The 25,859-nt window shown below is 35.7% G+C and overlaps 1 protein-coding gene across 1 annotated transcript in view; it reads left to right on the top strand.

Moving 5' to 3' along the window:
• The window catches only part of apbb3 (amyloid beta (A4) precursor protein-binding, family B, member 3), a 28,286-nt gene extending 4,460 nt beyond the window's left edge, over positions 1-23,826 (top strand). The window contains exons 2-13 of the mRNA XM_073825161.1: positions 5,212-5,399; positions 5,500-5,570; positions 9,813-9,864; positions 13,101-13,247; positions 13,586-13,713; positions 14,609-14,614; positions 16,241-16,355; positions 16,461-16,548; positions 16,660-16,743; positions 18,028-18,143; positions 19,078-19,257; positions 19,398-23,826. Of these exons, the coding sequence (XP_073681262.1) occupies positions 5,212-5,399; positions 5,500-5,570; positions 9,813-9,864; positions 13,101-13,247; positions 13,586-13,713; positions 14,609-14,614; positions 16,241-16,355; positions 16,461-16,548; positions 16,660-16,743; positions 18,028-18,143; positions 19,078-19,257; positions 19,398-19,622 (1,400 nt within the window). The 3' untranslated portion in view covers positions 19,623-23,826. The remainder of the gene's footprint in view (positions 1-5,211; positions 5,400-5,499; positions 5,571-9,812; positions 9,865-13,100; positions 13,248-13,585; positions 13,714-14,608; positions 14,615-16,240; positions 16,356-16,460; positions 16,549-16,659; positions 16,744-18,027; positions 18,144-19,077; positions 19,258-19,397) is intronic.
• Positions 23,827-25,859: the final 2,033 nt, after the last annotated feature.

Raw genomic sequence — 25,859 nt, 5'->3', positions numbered from 1 at the left:
TCCTTCTGAAGTGTCCATATGATGTTTGTATAATATCATGTGTGCACATTTTGCAAAAGGTAGCATGGGCACCATTTGAAGCATATTACCAACCCTTTTATAATCGTAACATCCATCAAGGTTTATCTACAGGCCTCTGAGCCTGAATAATAAGCGCTACACAATGAGGCATCTGTGTTTGAGCATCCACACATTGCACTGTTATTAAAACTGCCTTCAGGTCCAAAAACAGACAGTCTGCAGACATAATTTCAGGTGCACCCTGAATGGGGACCAGAATTAGACTGAGAATAGCCTTTCTTCTTCCTTCAGCCTTTTTCTTCCTGTGTTTTATTTCTGCCAGCTGACAGCACAGCTAGCCAGCCCAAAACACTAAAAATGTCATGGCAACACAGTGCGATTATTATGGCCTGTCAGAGTGGAGGCGAGGGGCGGCTTGTGAAAAAGAAAGGAGTTCGATATAGACATGATTGATGATCTCTGGAGAGGGCCGGAGACACACAAACACTCACAAAGGCACTTACACTTCTCCTTTGCTATGAAGGACATAAATAAATGAGTGGAATAAAGTAAAAACATAAAGGGTGTACTGAGACAGTTGAAGATATTATTCTTATCAATTAATGGATCTAATGGAAACTTTTGAGACTCTCGCGGTGTTATGATTTGTGGATTTGGGATCAGTTATTGTCCACCCAGGATTGGGGTAAAACAACAGAGAGACTGAGATGTGTCCTCATGTGTCCTGGACAACAGCCGTAAGCCACAAGAGATCATGTGTTACAGTGATTTTCACTGTGGGTGTTCTTATAACAATGTTAATTAAATAGTTACATTTATGAATAATAACAATCTAAATAAACAATATAATATTAATTATATGAATACTTATATACACTATATTGCCAAAAGTATTGGGACACCCCGTTCTAACGAACAGGTTTGACTACTGTAGTAATTTCCATGGGTACAAATCCTAATGTTTAAGCATATAATGATATTCTAGGGGATTGTGTTCTTCTAATTTGATAGCAACAGCTTTGACAGGACCCTTTTCTATTCTAACATGACAATGCCTCTGTGTATAAGGCAAGGTTAAAAAAGAAATGATTGATTCAGTCAATGTGGAAGAACTTCTGCATGCAGAAAGCAAGGTCCTAATCCAAGCTGAACATCTCTGTAGTGACATTAAATGCAGACTTTGAGCCAAAAACTCATCACCCAACACCAATGACTTGTAACTATGGGTACAGTCATTTTTGACACTTCCAAAACGGTTACAACAGAGATGGAACTACAGTTTATAAATACATGAATTGTTTCCATCTTTGTTGCCACAGTTTTAGAAGTTCCTTTTTCTGTTCTAAAGAAGGGGTGTCCCAATATTTTTGTCCATATAGCGTACACACAAGTCAGTGGTGTTTGGTGATGAGTTTTGGGCTCAAGTTCGGCATTTAAAGTCACACCAGAGGTGTTCAGCTGAGATAGGGACTTTGCTTTCTGCAAACCAGTCAAGTTTTTCAACACTGACTGAATCAATCATTTCTTTTTGAACCTTGCCTTATACACAAAGAGAGTCCTGTCAAAACTGTTGCTGTAAAATTAGAAGCACACAGTCCCCTAGAATGTCATAATATGCTTAAACATAAAGATTTGTACTTATGGAAATGACTAAATTAGTCAAACCTGTTCATTAGAAGGGGGTGTTCCAATACTTTTGCCAATATAGTTTATTTATAATATATATAAATATTTTTAAATTATTAAAAATACATTTTATTGTGAATACAGTTCTATCGGAAGATTGTAGCATGTAATGAATGTAACATTGTTAGTATTTGGACTTAGAATAGATGGAATAGATCTGCTACGCTAATAAATTGCTGCTGCTGTTGGTTATTGGTGTTGTTGTAGATTTTTGCTGCTGCTGCAAAGCAAGTAAAGGAACTTGCTACCACCAATACATACACCAATATGGTTCTACTACTGCTTCACAAATAGCATTTGATTGCAACTGCAAAATTCTCTAGTGAATGCTAAACAGGCATTTAAATGTAAAGCAGCAAGCTCATTGGTTGCATATACAACATGAACCAATCAGCTTGTGGCAGTAGTTTAACGCCGTGAATATCATCAGTTCACCCCATCAAAATAGAAGACTATATATTTATAATTCTGTGTTTGTTTGTTTGTTTATTTGAACAGTAGTTTAAAACTTTTCTGGCAGTCATTTCTACTAAAGACACTGTCTGCATCTTTTGAAGCAGATTATTAGTAAGCCTCTGGAGTGCGACAAGTTTAATTGGACTGAAGCAGATTTGAGGTGTTGGTTTAGAGGTTAAACCCGCAGTTCTTTGTTCTTTGTGTTGTAAGATTATTGTGGCTTTACGGGACTTTCCAAGCTCTCAAATCTGTTGAAAGCAAAGCTGAGTAATACCACCTCCTCTCCACTCAGCACTGCCTCAGTCGTGTTTATACCTCACTACACATTGCACACTGCAGAAACTAGCTATACACTTTTGTTCACAAGTTTGGGGTCAGTATTTATTTATTCATTTGTTTATTTATTTTGGTAACACTTTGCAATACTCTTCCTTAGTTAAAATTAATTAATTCATTAACTAGCATTAACTAACAATGAACAATACATTTGTTAAATTATTGACAAATCTTTGTTAATGTTAGTTAACAAAATTATTCCTGTTCATTGTTATTTAATGTTAGGTCAGGTTCATTAAATGATAGTATTACCAGATACAAATTTTGATTTTAAAAGTGTATGTATATGCTGAAATTAACTATGATCAATTAATGCTTTAGGAAAAATAACTTAGTTCAATAATTGTTACTAAATAATTTAGTAACTAGGTTAATAAGGAAGTGTATTAAAATATTTGTTATTCAGGAAGAATACAAAAGTTAGGTATAAATACATAAAGTGTAGTATTACATTTTTTTAAGTTTAGCCATTGTGTACAATATTAATTTGGATGTCAAAGGTTCTAAAATGTATTTTTTTTTATATATGTGTAGACAAATATTTCAAAACAAAATCATTGCAGTAATTTCAAATAGTAACATAATAATATCATCTAATATCATTACACAAATGCAAGCAAATTAGTAAATGTGATGACAAGAACAACAACAGCTGCATAAATAAAGTCGGCAAACAACAAAACAGTAAGCCTTTAGCACTATACTTATAATTTATTCATAATGCTGGGAGCTTAGATCAGCTGTTCAAAATAATAATTCGATCTTTTGCCTTCACGCAAAATTCCCAACTATGTGGATTACGACTAAAATGTTCACCAGATAATTTGAATAAATTCACTGAACAGTGGTAAATGTGACTGCATCTTTGGGCTAAATATGGCAAAATTTAAAGAAATGTTATGTAGATATATAGAGTCATTTACATTTCTTAGTATCTGTAACTAAAAGACCAATTTATGGATAAAATGTTATTTTGTTTATTATTTGTATATTATTTTAATAATAGTAAAGTATATATACAAATGTGTGTGTGTGTGTGTGTGTGTGTGTGTGTGTGTGTTTTACTCATACACTGATGTGTGTGCATGAAAATATTCTGACCAGTGTATAGAAATCACAATAGTTTCCTCAACAAATTTACAATTAAAATGTAATTTTTAAGGCAGCACATGAAAAATAATGTGCAAATGACATTTGTAAAATGTCACCACAAGGCTCTCTGTCTCTGTCTTTCTGTGTCTCGCTGTGTCACTGAATGTCAGAGGCAACTCTTATACTCGTGCCCAAGCAATCTCGTGTCCCTACTGACCCAGTTCTAGTACTGCGCACACTCGTTTACAGTGTTGTTTTCTCCCCAAACGTCCCCTCCAGCCTTCTGCATTGTGTTATATTATGTGAGAGTGGACAGGGCTCTCCAGATGCATTGTGTTAAATAATTCTCTCAGGCTAGAGATAAATTCAGGCAAATATAATTCAGCAGACACAGCTGCTCTTTCCTGCTTGCTGTTCTGCCAGTAGCCTTATGCCTATGTCTAAAGTACTAAATCATCAGGAAATGGTACACGATGACTTTGACGCAAAGAAACTTTTGTCATTTTTACAGGAAAATAATTTGAAAATGCTACAGTAAAAATCTGCCAGTTGGCTGTACTGTATAAAATGAAAAAAAAATCTAAATGGTTTAAAATTGCATTAAATGTAACACATTGTACAATGTATGTTTTTTTGGAAGTAAAAGATAAATTTACTAAAAATTAACTTTATAAGGTACAGTTAAATCTACATAATATTTAACACCCTATAATTACGATGAAAAACAGTAAAAGGATATTTTACAATGTAATTCCCAAATATTTGCGTTTTGGCCACAGTTTATGGATTGTGTGGATCATTAACTATATGGTTATTACTTCTAAAATATACAAGGAACAAAATTCAGTCCGATACTTTCTAAAGCATTTTCCTTATATATTTTAATGTGAATTTCTGTCTACCACAACTTCTGAAAAGATGAATCTCAAAATCATACAATTGCTGCTGGAAAGGGTTAAAATATTCCCAAGATGTTGGAAAAACCAAAGAGGACCTTGAGGATTTTTCTGATGAACAGAGGGACTAACCATGTTTAAAAAAAATCATAACAACAGTATTAAGAATCAAGTGTATGTAAACTCTTGAATGGGGTCATTTTTATAAAACCAACTTTTATTTTGTCCTGTGGACTGTATGTAAAAATCTTTTGCATAAAATATCTTATTCAGGACAGTACTTACTAAAAAATAACATGTAACTTTTCACCACAACTGTATGATATATTAGTATGAAAGAGACAGGATGAAGATAATGGAAATGAACATTAGTCCAGCCCTTTTTTAATAAGAGAGAGCTGCTTTTAGTTTTGACCTCATTTTAGGCTGTGTGTCGTGTGTCATGTGGGCAGATTAGGGCCTGGTCTGTCTCTCATGAGTAGATCTGAGCCCGGTGACCTCACCTCGGGGTGTGTATGCTTCACTGAATCTCAGTGTGTGTGTGTGTGTGTGTGTGTGTGTGTGTGTGTGTGAAGGCTGCTGGCTCTGTGTTACTTGGTGGGAATTGTAATATGGCATGTTTACAAGAATCTGTGTGTGCTGCCTTCAAGTTAGCATGCAAGTGAAATGCTAATAACATATTATTTAGGATGCAGATTAATCCAGCAATCCAATCTCTGTGCAGATAACATCTGGAATGATCAGAGTCTGGAGCTGGACTCAGATCTGCCGCCAGGATGGCGCACTATACGTGACAGTACTGGCACCTATTACTGGCACGTGCCCACGGGCACCACACAGTGGCAGCATCCCTCCTACAGCGCAGAGGAGGAACAAAACGCCATTAACGGCATCACTGCCAGCCAGATCAAGGTGAGATACTCTGATTTATGTGTGTGTGAGTGTGTGTGCACTCATGTGGCTTTGTGTATGTTTTTGTCAGCCATCACATTCCCACTCTTGATTTCTTCAGACTGCAGCAGATGGCAGGCGGGAATCAAGAGCCAGACTGACTGAAAACCCACTGCCCTCTCTAAATGAAAGGTGAGGGAATCACACCTGCGCTAGTCACTATACAGCTGGGGATAGGCTGCAGATATATTTCTGAAACTAGACATTAAAATTTATTAGGCAAAGTGTGTGAAGTTTAATATGATTTAACCAAGAAGGAAATGTTCTTGGATCAACATCCTTATTGGAATAAAACCCTTTTTAGGATTAAGATTATGGGCTTGTCCATTTTTCCTTTAATTTCCTTTATGATTATTCCAGGTTCAATAAAACGGATGTTTGACTGGAATGTTGTTCCAGGATAATGACTGGCTGTAAAATATTCCACTTCTTACATGCCGTCTTGATTTTTGAGTTAAAATATTTTATTATGTGAGAACAAAGAGAGTGTAGACTGTATATTTGATTTGATTTTTTAAAAACCTCAACAATATCAGTAACTAATGAGATGAGATATAGTGATTATATCTTTGTTTATTTATTTATAGGGCTAGATTTACTAAACAGATTACATAAGCAGCCCTATTATCAATGTGGCATTTTTAGGCATTTTTTTTTTTTGAATAAAGTCGAAATATTACAGGATTATTGTAGAAATATTTCGACAATTAGGTCAAAATTATGAGAATAAAGTCAAATTCTTTCGAGAATAAAGTCAAAATGATGAGAATTATTTTGAGACTATATTAGCCTATTGCGTCCGGTTTGGGAGCACCAGGAGATATTCCAAAGTCTCTGCTTTCAAAACCAGTTTTATATCAAAATACTTCTATTACAATGATGTGTTTTTCACGCTCTTTAATGTGCCGTGACAGATCGCTGCATTCGCCTCTGTTTGAGCGGCATGTGATGTGAATCAGTCATCTTTCCGATTACAATGAGACATTCACATTCATTAATTTCATAAAATTAGGCTACACTGTTTTTTCATTCCTTCTGATGTTCTTTCATGTTTATATGGTTATATAAACTTGAAATAAAGAGAAAGAACACATTTATAATTTGTATTTCGTTATAAATCTGACAGAATTTGAAAGCTGAGCTGTGTTATATTCAAAAACAACAAAGCACAAAATTATTGCAATTACTGGGTGGCTGGGTGTGCTACAAATAATGCATGGAAGATGTTAAATATTATTTCCAATCATTTACTGTATTATATTGTGAATAAAACAACTTGTGGATAGTCACTTATAAACCTAAGAAAAGACAACAATATAATTTATGTTAACATGTTTAGAACGTTTTATTGTTGTTGTTAATACAATACATGTGAGGAATATATTGAAGACTTTTGTTGCAGAGTAGGTGGTGGAATTTTCACAAAGAAAACAGGATAATTTAATGAAACAAATGTCTCAATGTATGCAAAAAGACGATTGATTCACATAAATACAGCGATCTGTCCTGCCACATTAAAGAGCGTGAAAAACATTGTTGCAAGACACATTGTTTGTATTTTGGTATAAAACTGGCAGATTTTGAAAGCTGATACTTTGTTTTATATTAAAAGTACCAAAAGCACAAAGCTTATTGCTATTATTGGGTGGCTGGCGCACTACAAATAGGCCTATTGAATGCAATCGAAGACTTAAAAATATTATTTCCAAGCATACTGTCCTTGCAAGTTTAACACATGATTTCTGCTAATAATCCCACATAGATTCAAACTAATTCCAGTGGCCTGCAAACTTCTCCCGGTGCTCCCAATCCAGGCCATTTGCATGCGCAGTGTATACTCTCAAAATAATTTAGCTAACTTTAATTGGTACAATTTAATTCTCAAATTTTGACTTTCTCTAACCATTTCGCCTTTATTCTCAAAACATTTTGACTTTATTCTCGAAATATTTTGACTTTATTCTCAAAATATTCACAAAATATTACAAGTTTAATCATATTTTTTTTTTAAGTGGCACTTTGATGGGAGTGAAAAGTTCTGCGGCAGATCTGCTGACAGTGTGCAAATTAAAGAACACAGATGCTGCCATATCATATCCATAGTGATCAACATTAGTTAATCCATAGTTCCATATAATGCCATATCATTTTCATTGATCTAAGTAGTTAATTAGTTATTAGTTAGTTGACAAACAACACAGGTGCAAAATTGGTTTGGACATGTTTTTTTGGTAATTAAATAATGGGGCAAATAACAGTAAACTGACTACTGTAAACCTTAATAAATCATTATAGTAAATCAAAATTATACATAATTTTTTATCTCATATTTATGACCTAGCATGTCGTTATAACAACTTTCAAAGTCGTAATTTAGCTTTTTTGTTGTAATTTTAACTTGTATGGCTTAATATGTCAAAATAACTTTTAAATTTTGACTCATAACTCATAATTTAGATAGATTCTTACATAGTAGAAATGGACTTCCATAATATTTGTGAGATTAAATGGAGAGCATGTTTTACTTAAATCTTCTGCTTTTCAGATTTTTTCTTGAGAGAAAAATACCCCATTAATTATCTTTGTCTCATTCATGTCCGTTTTTACGTCTCCTAAAGAATTTGAGGAAAAACATCTGAGTCGAAGTTGACAAAGTAGAAAAAATAGAAGTATGAAAGAGAAATCTCTAAGTTATACGGTTCTCTTCTGCTTAATTACACAGTTCAGTTGTCAGTTTTTTAATGACACCGTGCCATGTTTAAACAATCAGAATTTAATATCCCAGAGTGCAGTGTAATAAACAGTTTCCATGTATTTGCAAACATTTTGTGAAAGTCATTAGGGAGATGTCTTCGCCAGAAGTTTATGCTACTGAATAATTTGTTAAAATGTGTCGACAGCTACAATATAATTTGGTAATAATGCATCCCCAGCTAATTTGTTGCATTCATTTCAATGTAGTAACACATTACCCATTGACTGTGTCAATTTGCATCCTTAAAGGAAATTAAACGCTGACACAGCTGAGCAGCCAGAAACACATACAAGCTAGGCCAAATTCTCCTTCTGGTGCTCAGGAGACAGAAAAAAACCTTTTCTCTCTGTTATCCCATTTGTTTCATCCTTCAATGAAGCCAGTAGACATTTATTTGAACAAACACATTCTTATACCTGAAGGTGATATTAACCACCTGGAGTTGTGTGAACAGATGTTGGTTCCGCTGGCTCCTAGTGGAAATGACGAAAGCGGCCCTGTTTTAGACAGCCAGTCAGGTGTGGCCTGTACAACTGTGAGATGGAGAGTAAAACAGGGTGTTTTGCCTTTGGCTAACCTCCAAACACTCTGATATCAGGCCATGAGGCCCCAGTCACACTAATACTTGAACAAAAGCTCTCACCTGGGGAATTACTAAGCACTAAGAAGAGTTTCTCCACACTTTGAGGTGCTAAACATGTTTTTGGCCAGGGAAGGACAAAATGCTGTACACACATTAATTTAACAGGCTTGAATGTCTCTTTATTAAGTTTCAGGTTTGTCATTGACTGACCTTTCTACTGAATTTGTTCTGAGAGCTAAGACTGGCTGCTGCTAAGTTGTTTGAGAATTGTTGACAGCTACAGAGAATGCAATTACCTTCACTTATTTTGTCAGCACCTTGAGGCAGCATAATACAGCAGAGGGCAACATTAGATTCTGGAACATTAAGTCTCTGTCCTCAGTATATGTTAAAGAGCACTGTTTGTGCCCTTGAGCAAAATAAAAATGAATAATGTATTTTTCATTTAATATTCAGTTAAATTAAATATTCATCTTAATATGTTTGTTTAATGTATTATTTAGTTTTAATAAATGTTTTTATGTGTTTCTCACGAGACAAAGAAAATTTGGAAAGTTTAAAATGTGTGTCCTCCAGATTTTCAGAATAAATCAATAATATAATCTTTTTTTAATAATATTCTGTTGAATGCAATTATCCATTATTTTATTTTATTTTGAGACAAGGACCCAGTCAAGGACTTTTCATTTTATGGCTCTATACTATACAATTTTCTTCTGCAAGACCACTGTTTATTATAGGGAGGAAGTATTCGCAAAATGCTGTGACTTGTTCATAAGAATCTATGTACAAAGCTGAGAGTGATAATTATAGGAGCTATTTCTTGTTTACAGGACAACCTACCCCAGCGGTCTGAATAGCCTTTTCTAGAGCATAAATGAAAGCGCTTTCAGTAGAACGTCAAATAGAAAAATAACCAATCGTTTAGCATCTCAGGACTTAATTTGTATTCCTGTTTATTTTTTTCTGCTCAGATGAGCCCAGTATTTAATTATGAGTCATTATCATAATGATGTGCTCTCTTGCTCTGCTTCAGGCCCTCCTGGCAGGAAGAGTATTTCTGTGCCAACATGGATCCCGACTCGAAGGTAGAATCTTGCTGTGTGCTGCCCTAATACTGTTCAACATGTAAAATTTATTACTGTTTTCTCTGCTATTAGTCACTGTGCCCCACAAATATCACACCAAAAATAAATGCAGAACACATCCTAAGGTAACAACTGAGGGTGAAAGGTTAGAGTTGGAAAAGAGCATCAATCAGGGCATGTTTAGTAATACAGTAGGGTGTATATGTGCATGTGTGTTGGTGCAGTGTACATAAAAGGTGGGGGTGGAGGGCGATGACCTCTAAATGCACAAGAGATGCAATTTTAAGACACAGCTTTATTGAGTCTGTGTAAAATGATCCTAGTAGGCTGAGTCATAGATATATGCTCTGTACAAAACATTTCGACTTCCATCAGTCATCAGACTGATAAATGTTAGCTTTCTGGTTTGATTCCTAGAAATAAGCCAGTCATCAGTGTGTCTTTTTAGAAAACACTTAACCCCAGGATGCTTCTAGAGGCTTGTTGCTGTAATGTGTATTGTGAGTCACATTTGGTAAAAGCATCTATTAAATGACTTCTCGCTTACTAAGAAAAATATAGGTATGACAATATAAAACATCTAAATGGATGTTATCCAGAATGTCAACATAAACTGCAAGCCAAATGTATGCAACGCCACCCTTATATTAAAGAGTTTTGGTACAGTTGAGAAATCATATCTCACAATTTTGACTATATACTTCATAGCTGTAACTCTAAATATCACAATATGATTTCATTTCTTATAATTCGTGACTAAATATTTCACCATTGGGGCTTTTTATATCACAGTTGTGACTTTAAATAACACAATATGACTTACATTCCTTGTAACTGTGTATTTCTTAAAGTTGTTACTTTTTATCTAGCAATTGTGACTTTATTTCTTGTAATTGTATAACCACATATCTCCTGAAGCTTTATATTTTACATTTGTGGCTTTAAATATCAAAATATGACAATTTATAGTTGTGACTTTGAATCTTACGATTGTGGCTATTTCTTGTGATTGCGACTATTTTTTGTAATTGTGTGACTACATATCTCACAAATCGGCCTTAATATTTCAGAGATGTGACTTTTATTATCAATATGACTATTTCCTGGATTGTGACAATTTTTTTTTATAGTAGTTAGTTTAGATTTTGTAGTTGTGATTATTTCTTGTAATTATGACTTCATTTCTCACAGTTTTAGTATATCTTCTCAAGGGACAATACTATAGAAATGATACTTGGATGTATTTTAGAGTAGTCAATGTGCAGCTTGTATAGCAGTATAGATTTATTGTCCCCTAAAAATTACTCAACAATACAGCCATTATTGTCAAAAGAGCTGGCAACAAAAGTGAGTAGTAAGTAAACTAAAGTAAAGTGTCAATATATTGTGTTAATACCATTGTTATCTGGCACTGCCTTAATCATCCTGGGCAAGGAATTGACCAGAGCTGCACAGGTTGTTGCTGGGATCCTCTTCCACTCCTCACAAAGCTGCTGGACGTTAGACACATGGTGCTTCTCCACCTTACGCTTGAGGATGCCCCACAGGTGCTTAATAGGGTTCAGGTCTGGAGACGTACTTGACAACCCCATCACCTTCACCTTTAGCTTCCTCAGCAAGGCAGTTGTCATCTTGGTGGTGTGTTTGGAATCGCTATCATGTTGGAAAACTGCCGTTCGGCCTAGTTTCTGGAGGGAAAGCATCATGTTCTGCTTCAGAATGACCAGTACATAATGGAATCCATGTTTCCCTCAATTAACTGCAGCTCTCCAGTACCAGCAGCACTCATGCAGCCGCAGACCATGATGCTACCACCACCATGCTTGACTGTAGGCAAGACACAATTTTCTTGGTACTCCTCACCAGGGCATCGCCACACATGCTGGACACCAACTGAGCCAAACTAGTTTATCTTATAGTCTCATCAGACCACAAGACATGGTTCCAGTAATTCAAGCTCTTGGACAGGTTGTCTTCAGCAAACTGTTTGGAGGCTTTCTTATGAGCCAGCTTCAGATTAGGCTTCCTTCTGGGACGATGCTTATACAAAGCTGACCTTCTACTTCTGCAACCTTTAAAGCAATGCTGGCAGCACAGCATGCGTCTGTTTTTTTGAAGCCAGGTTCTGCACCTTTCGCACAGAACGAGTGGTCAACTTCGTTGATCGACCCTTGCAAGCCCTTGGAACACATTTTGGAAATCCTCTGTATGACCCTGACCACTGGTTCTAACTAGTCTAACTTGGTTCTAGGGTGTTACTGAACCTCTACTAGCCTTGGCCATCTTTGTGGAGAGCAACAATTCTAATTCTCAAATCCTCAGAGAGTTCTTTGCCATGAGATGCCATGTTGAACATCCAGTGGTCAGTATGAGACAATTTTACCTAATTTTAACTGCTCTAATACAAGATACACAACTTTGTATGGTCCTGTCAAGCAGACAAAAACATAATCATGATGAATAAGACATGTGGCTTTGCATGGTTAAACAACATACTGCTGTTATCACTTAGGGTGTACTCACTTTAGTTGCCAGCTATTTTGACAATAATGGCTGTTGACTACTCTAAAATATATCCAAGTTTAATTTCTATAGTATTGTCCCTTGAGAAGATATATTAAAATGGTTGCTGAAATGTGAGGGGTGTACTCACTTTTGTGAGATACTGTATATCTCTCAATGTGACTTTAAATCTCACAATATACAGTCAAACAAAAATGTATTCAGACACCTTAAAAATATCTCACATTATCACAGTTTATTCGTATATAGTTTAGAAAATGGTAATAAAATATGACAAGAACTCAAGAGTTCTGTGTCAGAAAAAAATTATCTTGAAAATGTCAAATAAATTTGATAGAAAGGTACGCAACAAAACATGGTCAGGTCAAAGTGTCAAATAAATTTTACTGTTAGTCTACTGTATGAAGAATCTTTGGGTATAATATGTCACAGTTTACTTTATTTTGCTATCCTCACTTACATAAATGAACTATAGTGTCCTGCACCCACTAGTAAAAAAAATTAAAAATGATCTGGTGTTTGAACAATTTTTGGTTTGACTGTACCTTAAAGCTTTCCTTTTTTTTACTCGTGTTTCAAAAAGAAAGTCTTCTCGGAAGTGTTAGGGAGATTAATGCCAATGGATTTAGCAACAAGTCTAAACTTTTTTTTGCCATATAAATTTTATCTAAAGTATGAGTGTTGTTAGGAAAATCTCTCCATTTGCCTTTCAGTGTTTTGCTGTGCGCTCACTAGGCTGGGTTGAGATCCCTGAGGAGGAACTGACCCCTGGCAAAAGCAGTCTGGCGGTGAACAACTGCATCCAGCAGCTCTCTCACAGCAAAGCAGAGGGCCGGGACGCAGTGGGAGCCTGGGGAGAGGTAAGAACAGCCTGGGCTCATACATGTGACAGAATAGATGAGATGTAATTAGCTGGGGCCCACCAGTGTCCTTGGAGGTCCGTTGGATTAAATCAGCCAGGCGTACTAGCAGTACTAGTGTGCTATCCCTGTAATAGCACAAGACATTGCTGTTAAATAGTGCTGAGGGTTTGCTAGTATATATTTTGCTTTATTACCCATTAGCAAGTTTCATAAGGTTTATGCACTATTTTACGATCTAGTTTGAATTATGTTAAATCACCTCTGCTTAGCGCAATCAGCCCAGCTCTCACAGAAGGTCATGGTAACAATTCAAATATGTGTGTGCGTGTGTTCAGGGTCAGGATATGATGATGGTGCTCAAGAAGGACACTCTCAGTCTAATGGACCCTGTGGACCGCAGTCTGATCCATTGTCAGCCCATAATCAACATCCGTGTATGGGGAGTGGGCTGCAACAATGGCAGGTAGACTGACCTTTACAATTATTCTATTTTTAGGTCTATTAGGTCAATTATTCCCATTTTCAGTGGTATCATAGATTAAATCTGGATTTCTGCAGAGACTCTGTTCACTACAGTTTAACAGAAAATGTAAAAGCCTGGAAAATGACAAATGGCCAATACAGCCCTTCAGTTCAGTCATATTTTCGCATTCAGTAACAGGCAGTGGCAGGTCTTTGAAAATGCAGAACTTTTTTTTACTTTACAGCTAAAGTTAAGCCCATTGTATCGCTTTAAATTTAGTTGCCAGTAAAACACAGAGCTACTGAAGGTGAATATTTGCAATCCAAGCTATAATAGGACCTGTTTTGCATGAAATGTGTTGCTTTTGTTTTTGATTTGTGTGTTAAAAGCTGTAACTGGCTAGAGAGTAGAATAGCTCCACTTGTGGAAAAGAAGTGCACTTAATTGTATTGAATGTGGACTTGTATTGTACTTCAAATCTTGAAAGTGTATTTTCTAAAAAAAAATATATATATATTAATGAAATAAAGGACCACTTAAATAAATAGTCCACACAAATATGTAAATTCTGTCATCCTATAAGCATATCTAAACCTGTATGCATATTAAAATTAGAGGAAACATTCTTTAGAATATTTATACAGGTTTGAAAAGACATAAGGGTAAATAAATGATGACAGAATTTTCATTTTTGGGTGTACTATCCCTTGAAGTATATTATTTCTTATATACTTAGTTCTAATATACTTACTTATAACTCTTTTTAAAAGTATGCTAAATGTTTTTTCACAAGGGTCTAGAGCTTGCCAAAACATTTCTCGCGTTTTTGCGTTATTTTAACTATTGTTAACCTTTGTTTCCTTTTTCTTTTTTAAACCGCCACTCGTGAAAACAGAGACAGGTAATAACTGCACTTTTTTCTTTTTTCAATTAGATCTAGAAAACATGTCTCGTAACGTCTGGGCTCCATCGTGGTCCATGAAGTAGATCTCTTTAGGAATGTTTTCTTTCATTTCTTTACTGTCATGCTTCATCTCAGGTTGTGTAACTTGTATTAAATACTAAACTGTTTTTTGATTAACTGATTATATTTAAGTATTTAAATTCCACATGTCTCCAGAAACACTTTTCCCTGTGTTCAAGCAAACAATAAATGCAGATGATTCTGCTGTGATAGACCAATCTAAGGCTAATTTGGGGGATTTATTTAAAATGTTTGGACAGATTCACTATTTTGTAATGGGACCATCAGTAGAGCATGTTTTAAAGGAAAGGACATTTAAATCTTTTTTATATTGTGAGAATGTGTTCAGATGCAAATCTTCAGGGCCTGGTATGATAATTCTGTATTCACACAATGAAGGTTTCCATCTTTCTTTACTACCCAGACAAATTCATTTGTTATTCCATTTGACTTGCATGTTCTTTCTTAAAAATTGAGAGTAAACGAGTGCTGGATTTCACAAGTATCAGTATGCTGTGTGAGCTTGAGCAGCATGCCGTATGAAGCACCACTGCTCTATATTTCTCCAATGTAATATTCATGAATGAAATATTCTCTTTGATGGAGGCAGCATGCAGCATTAACTGAAGAATCGGTAGGCCTGCACTGCTGCGTTGCATTTTGGAAAATCATACTGCCCAGAAATGCAGATCGATCTGTATTTATAGAACATTGACATCTGATACAGGAGAGTACAGTCAGCTAAGTAAGACTGTCTAAGGTTAATGTAAAGAGATTTAGTGAATAACAAATTAGGTTGAGAGATTAGCATCACTTTGTAAATACCCAGCTGGCCAATGTCATTTCCAGCTTTCAGTGGTTTTTGTCCTATTTTTATTTGAGCATTTTACAGCCCTATTCTTAGAAGGGCTGCACACTACTGTGGCCTTTCATAATGCTTATGGCAAAGTCAAATGCAACTGAATCATCATGGTGCCTTATAGTAGTTTAAGTGTGAAAATAAGATTTGATTCTATTATATAGAGTATTAAATATACACTTCTAAAAAATTTGCATTCATTTGATCAAATGTGATAGTAAAGGCATTAATAATGATACCAAATCACCATAATGATACCATCTCTATTTCCAGAAATGCTTTTGAACTTGCCATACATCAAAGAATCCTGAAAATTTCACCAGAAATTTCAGGCAGCACAACACAGTGTTTCTTGAGCATATAATCAATAAATTATAATGATTTCTAAAGGAATATGTGACACTGAAGACTGGTGTAATGGCTGCTGAAAATTCGACTTTGCATTACAGGAATAATTTACATACACAGTATTGGTATTTTGTTATATGTTTGAACAATTATATTATTTTACTGTATATTATATTATTACAGCTCTTTTTTCTTTCTTAAACATTTTTTTTCATGACCATAAATGCATTCCTTTGACTGATATCTACATTTTTAATGTGAATATTATGTGTCTGTAAGTGTTTCTACAAGGCTGTTAGAATAAGCATTAAAGTCACTGTGATGAGTATTTACTCCAGTCTGCTGGTCCTCTGTAGGGACTTTGCCTTTGTGGCCAGCGATAAAGACACCTGCATGCTCAAGTGCCATGTGTTTCGCTGCAACGCTCCAGCCAAGACCATTGCATCTGCCTTGCACGAGATGTGCTCCAAGGTAAGAGCACACAATCCTGTTAAAGCAATTGCTAATAATTAACAATAACATCAAAGTCAGTGGATTACAGTATTGACTGCAATTGTGATTGGGGTGTTTCCAAAGATCATGGCAGAGAAGGCAGCACTGCAGCCATCTATGGCCCGTTCTCTCACCATGGAGAGTATCTCCCCAGAGGACTTCCCTCACCAGGGTATGGCATCTGCAGTCTTTTTGAAAATGCGATGTTTCTTAAACCTGAATGGATGGTTGACTCAACTATTGTTTTCTTTTATGAGACTTGACGTGTTTTTGTGCTTTCCAGTTGACTTCCTGGAAGCAGTGAGGCAAAGGGTGCAGAAGTTTGAGGTGGAGTACATTGGAAACCTGCCTGTATCCAGAGCAATGGGTGAGTGGGATTTGGAGCCATTCAGAAACCTAATAAACACATTTTACACTCCTGGTCCTCAAGTTTGAATTAAAACGTCACATTTAAAGTATTTTCAGTGTCAAATATGAGTTTTGACAGATTGTGGATCCAATTTGGACCATGACCAAAGGTTTAAAGAGTTAGTTCACTTAAAAATGAAAATTAGCCCCTTGTTTACTCACCCTTAAGGCATCCTAGGTGTATATGACTTTCTTCTTTCAGTTGAATCCAATCGGAGTTATATTAAAAATTGTCTTAGCTCTTCTACGCTTTTTTAATTGGGTGGGTGTTTCTGTTCAACAGTCCAAAAAAAGTCCAATAAAGCGCATCCATCTATAATAAAAAGTGCTCCACACGGCTCCAGGGGGTGAATAAAGACCTCCTGTAGCAAATCAGTGCATTTTTGTAATAAAAATACTTTATTGGTGCACTTTATTGGACTTCTTTTGGACTGTTGAACAGAAACACCCACCCACCGCCATTATAAAGCATGAAAAAGTCAGGAACATTTTTTATATAACTCTGATTGTATTCGTCTGAAAGAAGAAAAGTCATACACTTAGGATGCCTTGAGGGTGAGTAAGTAATGGGTGAACGAACTAATTTCACGTGAACTAACCCTTTAAGTTGGCTGATAAAGGTTGTGGTCTAAAACCAGGTTCTTAAACCAGGGTAATTATTACTTTGGTGGTTAGGAAATGGTTAGAGACCTGGAAACCCTAGCTTAAATGTGACCCTGGACCACAAAACCAGTCTTAAGTCGCTGGGGTATATTTGTAGCAATAGCCAAAAATACATTGAATGGGTCAAAATTATTGATTTTTCTTTTATGCCAAAAATCATTAGGAAATTAAGTAAAGATCATGTTCCATTAAATTTTTTTGTAAAATTCCTACTATAAATATATCAAAATGTAATTTTTGATTAGTAATATGCATTGTTAAGAACTGAATTTGGAGAACTTTAAAGGTGATTTTCTCAGTATTTAGATTTTTTGCACCCTCAGATTCCAGATTTTGAAAAAGATGTATCTCGGCCAAATATTGTCCTATCCTAACAAACCATATATCAATAGAAAGCTTATTTATTGAGCTTTCATATGATGTATACATCTCAGTTTTGTCAAATTTAACCTTATGACTGGTTTTGTGGTCCAGGGTCACAAATGTCAAAGAAAGTCATGGCCTTTAAATATGACCCAGGGTAGTAAGTGACGAATTGTATGGGTTTGTGGTTAATGTGTATTTTTGTATATGATGACAGGAATGGAGGTATTGAACAGAGCTATTGAGAGCATCATGCACTCCAGAGACAGAGATGAGTGGGAGCCAATAGTCATCCATGTGTCTGATACAGTTATGTCTTTATGGAGAGGAGAGGTGAGATGCTGTACTGACATTAAGGCTTTTTAGTGAACTGTATTTGAGGAGGTACTAACAGGCTGGAACAGGATGGAATAATTGCATGCTGCATAGTGCATAATTTGTTTTTTCTTTTTTTTTTTTACTTTATTTTATATGAGTATTTTTTATTGAATCCTATATACAGTGAAACCAAAATTTATTTAGACACCTTCAACATTTCTCACATTATCAGTTTATTCACTATGGTTTAGTTCAGAACAAATTCATCTTGATAATGTCAGATAACTTTGATAGAAAGGTATGTAACAAAACATTAATTTTACAAGCAATTTGACTGGTAGTCCACTGTATGAAGAATTTTTGGGTTTAATATGTAACTTTTTTACTTTATTTTGCTATCCTCACTTACATAAATGAATTATAATGGCATGTACCCACTAGTAAAAAAAAAAATATAAAAAAAATTAAATCTGGTGTCTGAATAATTTGGTTTGAATGTACTCTTTGGACATGTGAGTTTCTGTTGATGTGATGTTTGATGTTGATTATATTATAATAGCATGCAAAACAGTAGTATGCTACATTGTTTCCACCATTTAGCAAATGCTGTATACCATTAAAAACAAATATAAACATATATCATATTTTTTTAATTACAAAAGTCCTCAATTTTCGTCAAAATGTTCGTATTGATAGGGATGATAATGAATATGAAAATATGCATACAAAAAATTCTGACTCAGTGTGCAATGAACTTAAGTTGTGTAGAACACTTAACTTCCAGTAGTTAGTCAAGAATATATTACTGATGTTATTATTTATCAAGCCAAGCGCATTGCATTTTGAACACACTGCATACTACAAATATAGTATGAATAGCATGTTTTTCTCAATAAAAACATACTCTTTCTATTTTTCACACTTTCTTTCTCCTTTTGCATTATTTCAGGATGGAGATGACCCATTTTGGGAAAGCCAAGTACGTTACTTGACTTTCCTAGGTGTGGGTCATGACACACACACTTTTGCAGTCATAGTGGATGCAGGAACCCAGCGCTTTGAGTGTCATGTGTTCTGGTGTGAGCCCGATGCTGGAATCATCTCTGAGGCAGTTCAGGCTGCATGCATGGTGAGGAAATACTACATTTCTTTGGCTAATAAAATATCCCACACAGCATTCGTAGCTCTATAGTACTGATACATAATTTAGTTCAAAATCTGTAAAGTCTGTAACATATTTCTGTTGTAAATGTCTGGCGCCCCCTTCAGGTCCAATACCAGAAGTGTTTAGTTGCACAGACTCCTCCTGTGAGGTCCAAAATGTGGCGGGCAGGCTCCAAAGTCAAACGAGCCAACTCCATGGATAGCTCTAGCTTCCCGCCACGACACCAAGGACACACATCTTCCAAAATGGCCTCTCCCAGCGTGAAAAAGGGCATGCTGGCATTTTTTGAGACATTCCGGAATAAACATTCTGCAGTATCCACACCCTAACAACTGCAACTCGGGGAGGAGGATGGGGCCTGATGGGCTTTGAGGAGGGGGTGTCAGGACATGGAAAGATGAAAGGAAAGAAATAAGAGTTTCCTTTGCCTTTGGCATTTTTAAAGAAATCCAACCTAATTTTCCCAGTATGACCTCACAAACCAACCCGCCTAATTGCCCTTAATAAGAGTGTTTTTGAGGATTGACATATCTGAATGTAGGTGTGCAGAACAGTGTTTAAATGACATTGAGGTGCTGTGCTCTGACATTCCAAAAACTGACAAAACTCCAAACGCTCTGCAATTTAAATGCTGTTATGCTACAGTTAGTATCTGTCCTCAAATATGATTGGTATAAAACTAAATTACACAGCACTGACAGGCATTGTTTGTCAGGTCTTGTCTGATCAGTGTTTTAGCCCTGTCAGCATCTGTTGGCATTAGTTGCCACTTTTTTTTAGCAATTACAATTCTCTGACCGTGTGATAGACTTGTGCATGGACATCACCACATGTGCAAGTAATTTGAGCGCTTGAAAACAAATGTCTGCACACATCCTTTTTGAAACTTTGAAAGGCTTATGCACTCATCTATGCGCAGATTACTCGTCTGGGTAGATTACTTACAAATTGTAGTCTGTTACTGATTCCAAATTGCAAGATAAAAATTGTAATTAGCAACATGATCCACCAGATTACACATTTCAGGTAATATATTCAGACTACTTTTAGATTACTTTTGACCTAACTCATTTATCACATTGATTTAAATAGGATAATCTTGTACCATACTAATATAAAAATACGAAGAGTAAGAAAATATATTTTATTTGTTGTTATAACAACATTACATTAGGTCAAGGTTTCCCAAACTGGGGTTTGTAAAGGAACTGCAAGGAGGTTGTGAGTTTAATGAAAAGCTAATAATAATTTATAAAATCATAAATATGTAAAATTTAAATAAATCATTTTAAAATAACTTTGATCAAAACAAAACATGTACTAAAAAATATTTTATTTGTTTGCCTTGTTTACCATGTGCTTAAATAACCCATTGAGTGATCATTTAAATAAAAAATGTGTTTATCAGTAGTCCAATGTTGAAACACTGATATGTTTAAATTATTTCTGTAAATCCAGTGGTCAAATGCTGCGTTACCCAGTTCTGTCTGTGAGCAAGATGGAGCAGAACACAGAAAATGTATACTTGGGCCTTTACCTTTTACCTTTACTTTTCAAGCTCTCAAATCACTTGCACATGTGCTAATGTCCGCACAAAAGTTCATGCTGACAAAAACCCCAACCTGATCTCATGACGAAAACTTACCCGTGGGAAGTTTTTCGCAAGACACGAAATACACTATATTGCCAAAAGTATTGGTACACCCCCTTCTAATGAATAGGTCTGACTACTTTTCAATTTCCTTGAGTACAGATCTTAATGTTTAAGCATTTGATGATATTCTAGAGAATTGTGTGCTTCTAATTTTATAGGAACAGTTTGGACAGGACCCTTTTCTATTCTAGCTTTGTATAAGGCAAGGTTCAAAAGAAATGATTGATTCAGTCATTGTGGAAAAACTTGACTGGTCTGCAGAAAGCAAAGTCCTAATCCCAGCTGAACACCTCTGGTGTGACTTTAAATGCAGACCTTGAACCAAAAACTCATCACCAAACACCAATGACTTGTACATATGGCTACAGTCATTTTAGACACTTCCAAAACTGTTGCAACAAAGATGGAAATACAATTTTTAATTTCATGAATTATGTTTCTATCTTTGTTGCCACAGTTTTGGAAGTGCAGTTTTCTGTTCTAAAGAAGGGGGTGTCCCAATACACCCCCTTTAGTGTTTGTCGATATAGTGTATGTACAAGTCATTGGTGTTTGGTGATGAGTTTTTGGCTCAAGGTCTATATTTAAAGTCACACCAGAGGTGTTCAGATGGGATTATGACTTGGCTTTTTGCAGACCAGTCAAATTCTTCCACACTGACTGTATCAATCATTTCTTTTTGAACCTTGCCTTATACAGAGGCATTGTCATGTTAGAATAGAAAAATGTTTTTTTCTATTGCTATAACATTAGAAGCACACAATACCCATCAGTATATGCTTAAACATTAAGATTTGTACTCATGGCAATATAGTGTACGTACCACCATGTATGTTTCATGACATATTCGATGTGAAATGTCCACTGAGTGGCACTAAAAGAGTGTTTGTTTTTTTCCCCGGAACAGATAAACGTACAAATGGTACGTTTTATGTGACGTTGGTTTTGTGGAAACTGCAGTGATATGTACTTATTGGTATGTATTTTGCGTCTTGCGAAAAAGTTCCCACAGGTACATTTTCGTCATAAGATCACGTAGCAACAACTTGTATGTGGACTGTGCTAATTATGAATATTATATAATCTGGACTCTCCATGAACTCAAGCAGAATGTGGAAAAAAGTATACTTTCTGTTTAAGTCGTTGAATCTTTGACTCAACTGTGTGTTGCTTTACAGACGAAGCGGTTGATTCTGCTTTCAATATTTTTTTTTGGCTAAGCAAAAAAAGTAACCGGCAACTTTTTGTTTATCGAACTGTTGTATGAAAGCAATATCACACTTCCTGAAGAACAGCTCTATTATTTGTGTGATACTGCTGAAAAAAATATTCATTTAGGAAAGAATTAATAATGCAGATCCAACAACTGTGTGATTGAGAAACATCTAATAACCCTGGATGCCGTACAACCTCAGAATCAGAAATAATTCATATCATCTGAAATTTCTACGACCAACAATATGTCGTGCAATAAGATGTATATCGCAGTTGAATTGAAATGTGTGAAATATTTTGATAAGAAGTATTGATGTACAGTGACCTAATTCTTGTAGACGGTAGAGGTTTTCCGTTTAGGTCACATTTATGTTCAAAAAGTAACTTTAGCTTCAAACCTACTAGGAGTGTCCGTATATATTAACAGTAAACCGTTTGTGAAAAAGGATGCTGTTTGCTGTTCTATCACAGCTTTAAAAATCAAATGAAACTCAGAATATTCAAGGTCGTTGCTTCATCTTGAGCAAACAGAGCAATTTTCACACACAACAAAGAGACCTCAATTAACATAGTGCTATCAGTGCAAGAGTCGTGCTATAGATAGACCCTGCTTGTGTCCTTATCATTGTTTCTATTGTGAGCTCAGAAATGCAGATGAGGAGATATCAGTGACCCCAAATAGAGAGATTGCTTGTTATAATCCTTCCAGTTTGTGGAGTACTCAGTTTAGTGCCACCGTTGCATGATTTTGCACATGCTTGGAAATTCGAGGCTTCGCTTGGGTACTTGAGAACACAAGCAGAGGGTGTTGGAGCTTCAAAAACTAGCTATGTATGTGGATAATGCAGAAAAATAATTTAAAAAACACTAAAGGCGCAGTCACATTTAGCATGGTCCTGCAAATTTTCACACGCAAAATCCAATCGTCTCAATAGGAATCCTAACGATTAAGACTTTTGTGTGAGCTTTTGAAAATAGACAATGGATCTTTTTTGCCTGTGAAATTTTGCTAATGTGACATATGACTTACTCCCGAAGGCAGTGCAGATCTTGATGATGACGAACCCACAGGAAAAAATGTGGTTTCACTTCAAGAAACCCTATATTCGCATTCATTTGAATGTAATATGCTCTTACAAAGCACTCAACCTTAGCGCATGTTGATCTGAGATGCCCACAGGCACTTGAGCACCCACACGAATGCCACTGAAGGAAGTTATGTGATGCTATATCTAATATATGCAATTGCTCCTTCCTTTCGCTTATTTAAAAAAATCAAATCAAATAAACAAAAAACATGTATTATATCACAAATGAACTCAGGTCTCCTTAATGCTAAAACAAAGGGGGAAAGTATAGAAGCGGACGGTTCTTCAGCATGCAAGATCATTGACAAGAAGCCTTGAGAAGAGAGTTTGACTGATAGTCTTAGTTAACGGTCATGTAGCACCTTGTGTTTCTTATTTTTTTCCTATTTATACTCTCTGTAAAGAAATGTCTCTCTATAAATTTGCAGTATTTCAGCACAAAACTAGGATGTCATGTAAATGGTTTTGTATTATTCTTTGTGTTTGTTATTATGGTTGTTATTAATCAGAATGACATGCCGACCCGAATCCACCATTTGGTGGAGAGTGTTAGGACATTAAACTGCTTGAATCTCGCTCTGTTGTCATTTATTTGTGTGAGTGTCTTATACACCTTTTTCCTCACCATTTCAGATTCCTCTTCTCCTGTTTGCTGAGGGGAAAATTGTCCAGAATTTGTTATTATGTGTGTTACTCCATTACGTTCTTTCAGGCTAAAAGTCTTTGGCACTGGTAGAATCCTCATTTCCTGGGATGGACTCCTCTTGTTTTGTATCCAGACTTCCATAAACATCTTTAAAAAGAAGAAAGATCTTTTAATGCTCAGACATTTACTACGAAACAGCATAATTTCAAATATGAATTTCTAGAGTGGTAACTTCCTCAGGAAACACAAACTGAAGGCTAGCGAAAGTGTAAAGCCTTTGGTTTATCTCGTCTTAGATGTTAAGGGAGATTCGATACCAGTGTGCAGATGCAAATACAAAATGTGTCCCAGATAAACAGCACATCGTACCATTTATCTCAGATTCTGTGCGCTTACCCTGATTTCTGTTTGTAAGAGATTCATACTGCTCTGTTTCGCTCTGTCGAGGCGCTGTGACAAATGAAACAATATCTTAAAATGTATCACAAAAAACACATTTTATAACTTACAAGAAACTAAACAAACTGTTTTTCAACATGGAGCATAAAATTACACTTTTAAACTATTGCTGCTTGCCTTTTTTGACTGTATGAACAGTAGTTTTCTCTTCCATCTCTGAATTATGTTGGTATGAAACATGGACACTGGAAAATGAAGTTGATATGCAAATGTTAAAACATCTTTATATGAGTATAATTCTTCTTGATTATAATGTAAACCAAATTAAGCAAAATTAATAATACCTTGTTTTGAGATTAATGTGCTTCCAGTACAAGTAGAGAAAGAACATAGTTGCGATGACACCAAGCCACAGCGCTATAGAAATGCTGATGAGAGGATCTTTGCCTGAGCACTTGTTCTCAACAGTTGCGTATTCTTCAGTGGCAGAAGAATTAACTGTGCAGTTGAACAAGAATTAAATTTAAAATGTTGCCCTTAAAAATTACAGTGTTGTGTTGCTTTGGTATTTGGTTTATGGGAAAAGTAAAGGTGTAAAATATACATGCACTGGGTCTTAAGTGAAATTAAAACCAATTTATGAATGCAAAACCGGGTGAATTAAATTAAATCAGTCTTACCTGAAGTATCTTGAGACATCGTTCCTGGTGTCAACAAAAATGTTAAGATAATATGCATCACACAGCCAAGTGTCAAGAGTGTGTGGGTGAGGGTGATAATCTGCAGAGAGAAGGAAATAACCAAGAGGTTTTGAGATGACCTGTTGCATAGTAGCTTTGTGAAATCCTTTTTTAACACCTCAAACACAGAACAGTTTTCTGAGATTACTCCTCACGCATAGCTTACAATTTAAAATGCAAATAATTATTACACTGCCTAATGACTACATGTTTGACTTTGGTTAATATTTCTTAGGGTGGGTTTTGGGCAATGGTTACCCCAACCTGACATATGATTACTTGATTGTACCTTTCTGTACCTTTCTCTACCATTGCTATATTATCTCTTGTCTGAATGGATGTTAGTGTGGTTTTAATTTAGCATATTTAACTATAGTTCAGAAAAAGTTAACAATAAAATTATGTTTCTACATGTTTGCTTAGACTTTTGACTTTTGAGAAGTCTTGAGTGTGTCTAGTATTCAATCAGGGCTGCCAACTCTCATGCATTCGCAGTAATACTCATGCAGTTGATGCTGTTTTCACACTTTCATGCCACAAGACCATTTTCTCATGCAGTCCAAAGCACCCCGTAATAAAAAAAGATTTGGTAAAGGCTCCAGTGCAAAGTTTCTATTTACAACATGTTTTTGTAGCATTGAACAGTGTAGCCAATCACAGTCATATCTGTTAATTTATTGAACACCCGTGATAGGCCATTGCGCTGAAGTTAGTCAAAATTCACTCACCTGTGGAGGGCACCAGAGTTTGTGGGGAACTGACGCTGACAGGATTTGCCTTCGAAATTGTAGTGACTGACATACTGTAGTGATAAGCAATCGATT

The sequence above is a fragment of the Garra rufa genome, chromosome 19, assembly GCF_049309525.1.
Source record: "Garra rufa chromosome 19, GarRuf1.0, whole genome shotgun sequence".
NCBI classification, from domain to species: Eukaryota; Metazoa; Chordata; class Actinopteri; order Cypriniformes; family Cyprinidae; genus Garra; species Garra rufa.
This window is presented reverse-complemented; position numbering and strand designations above follow the sequence as displayed.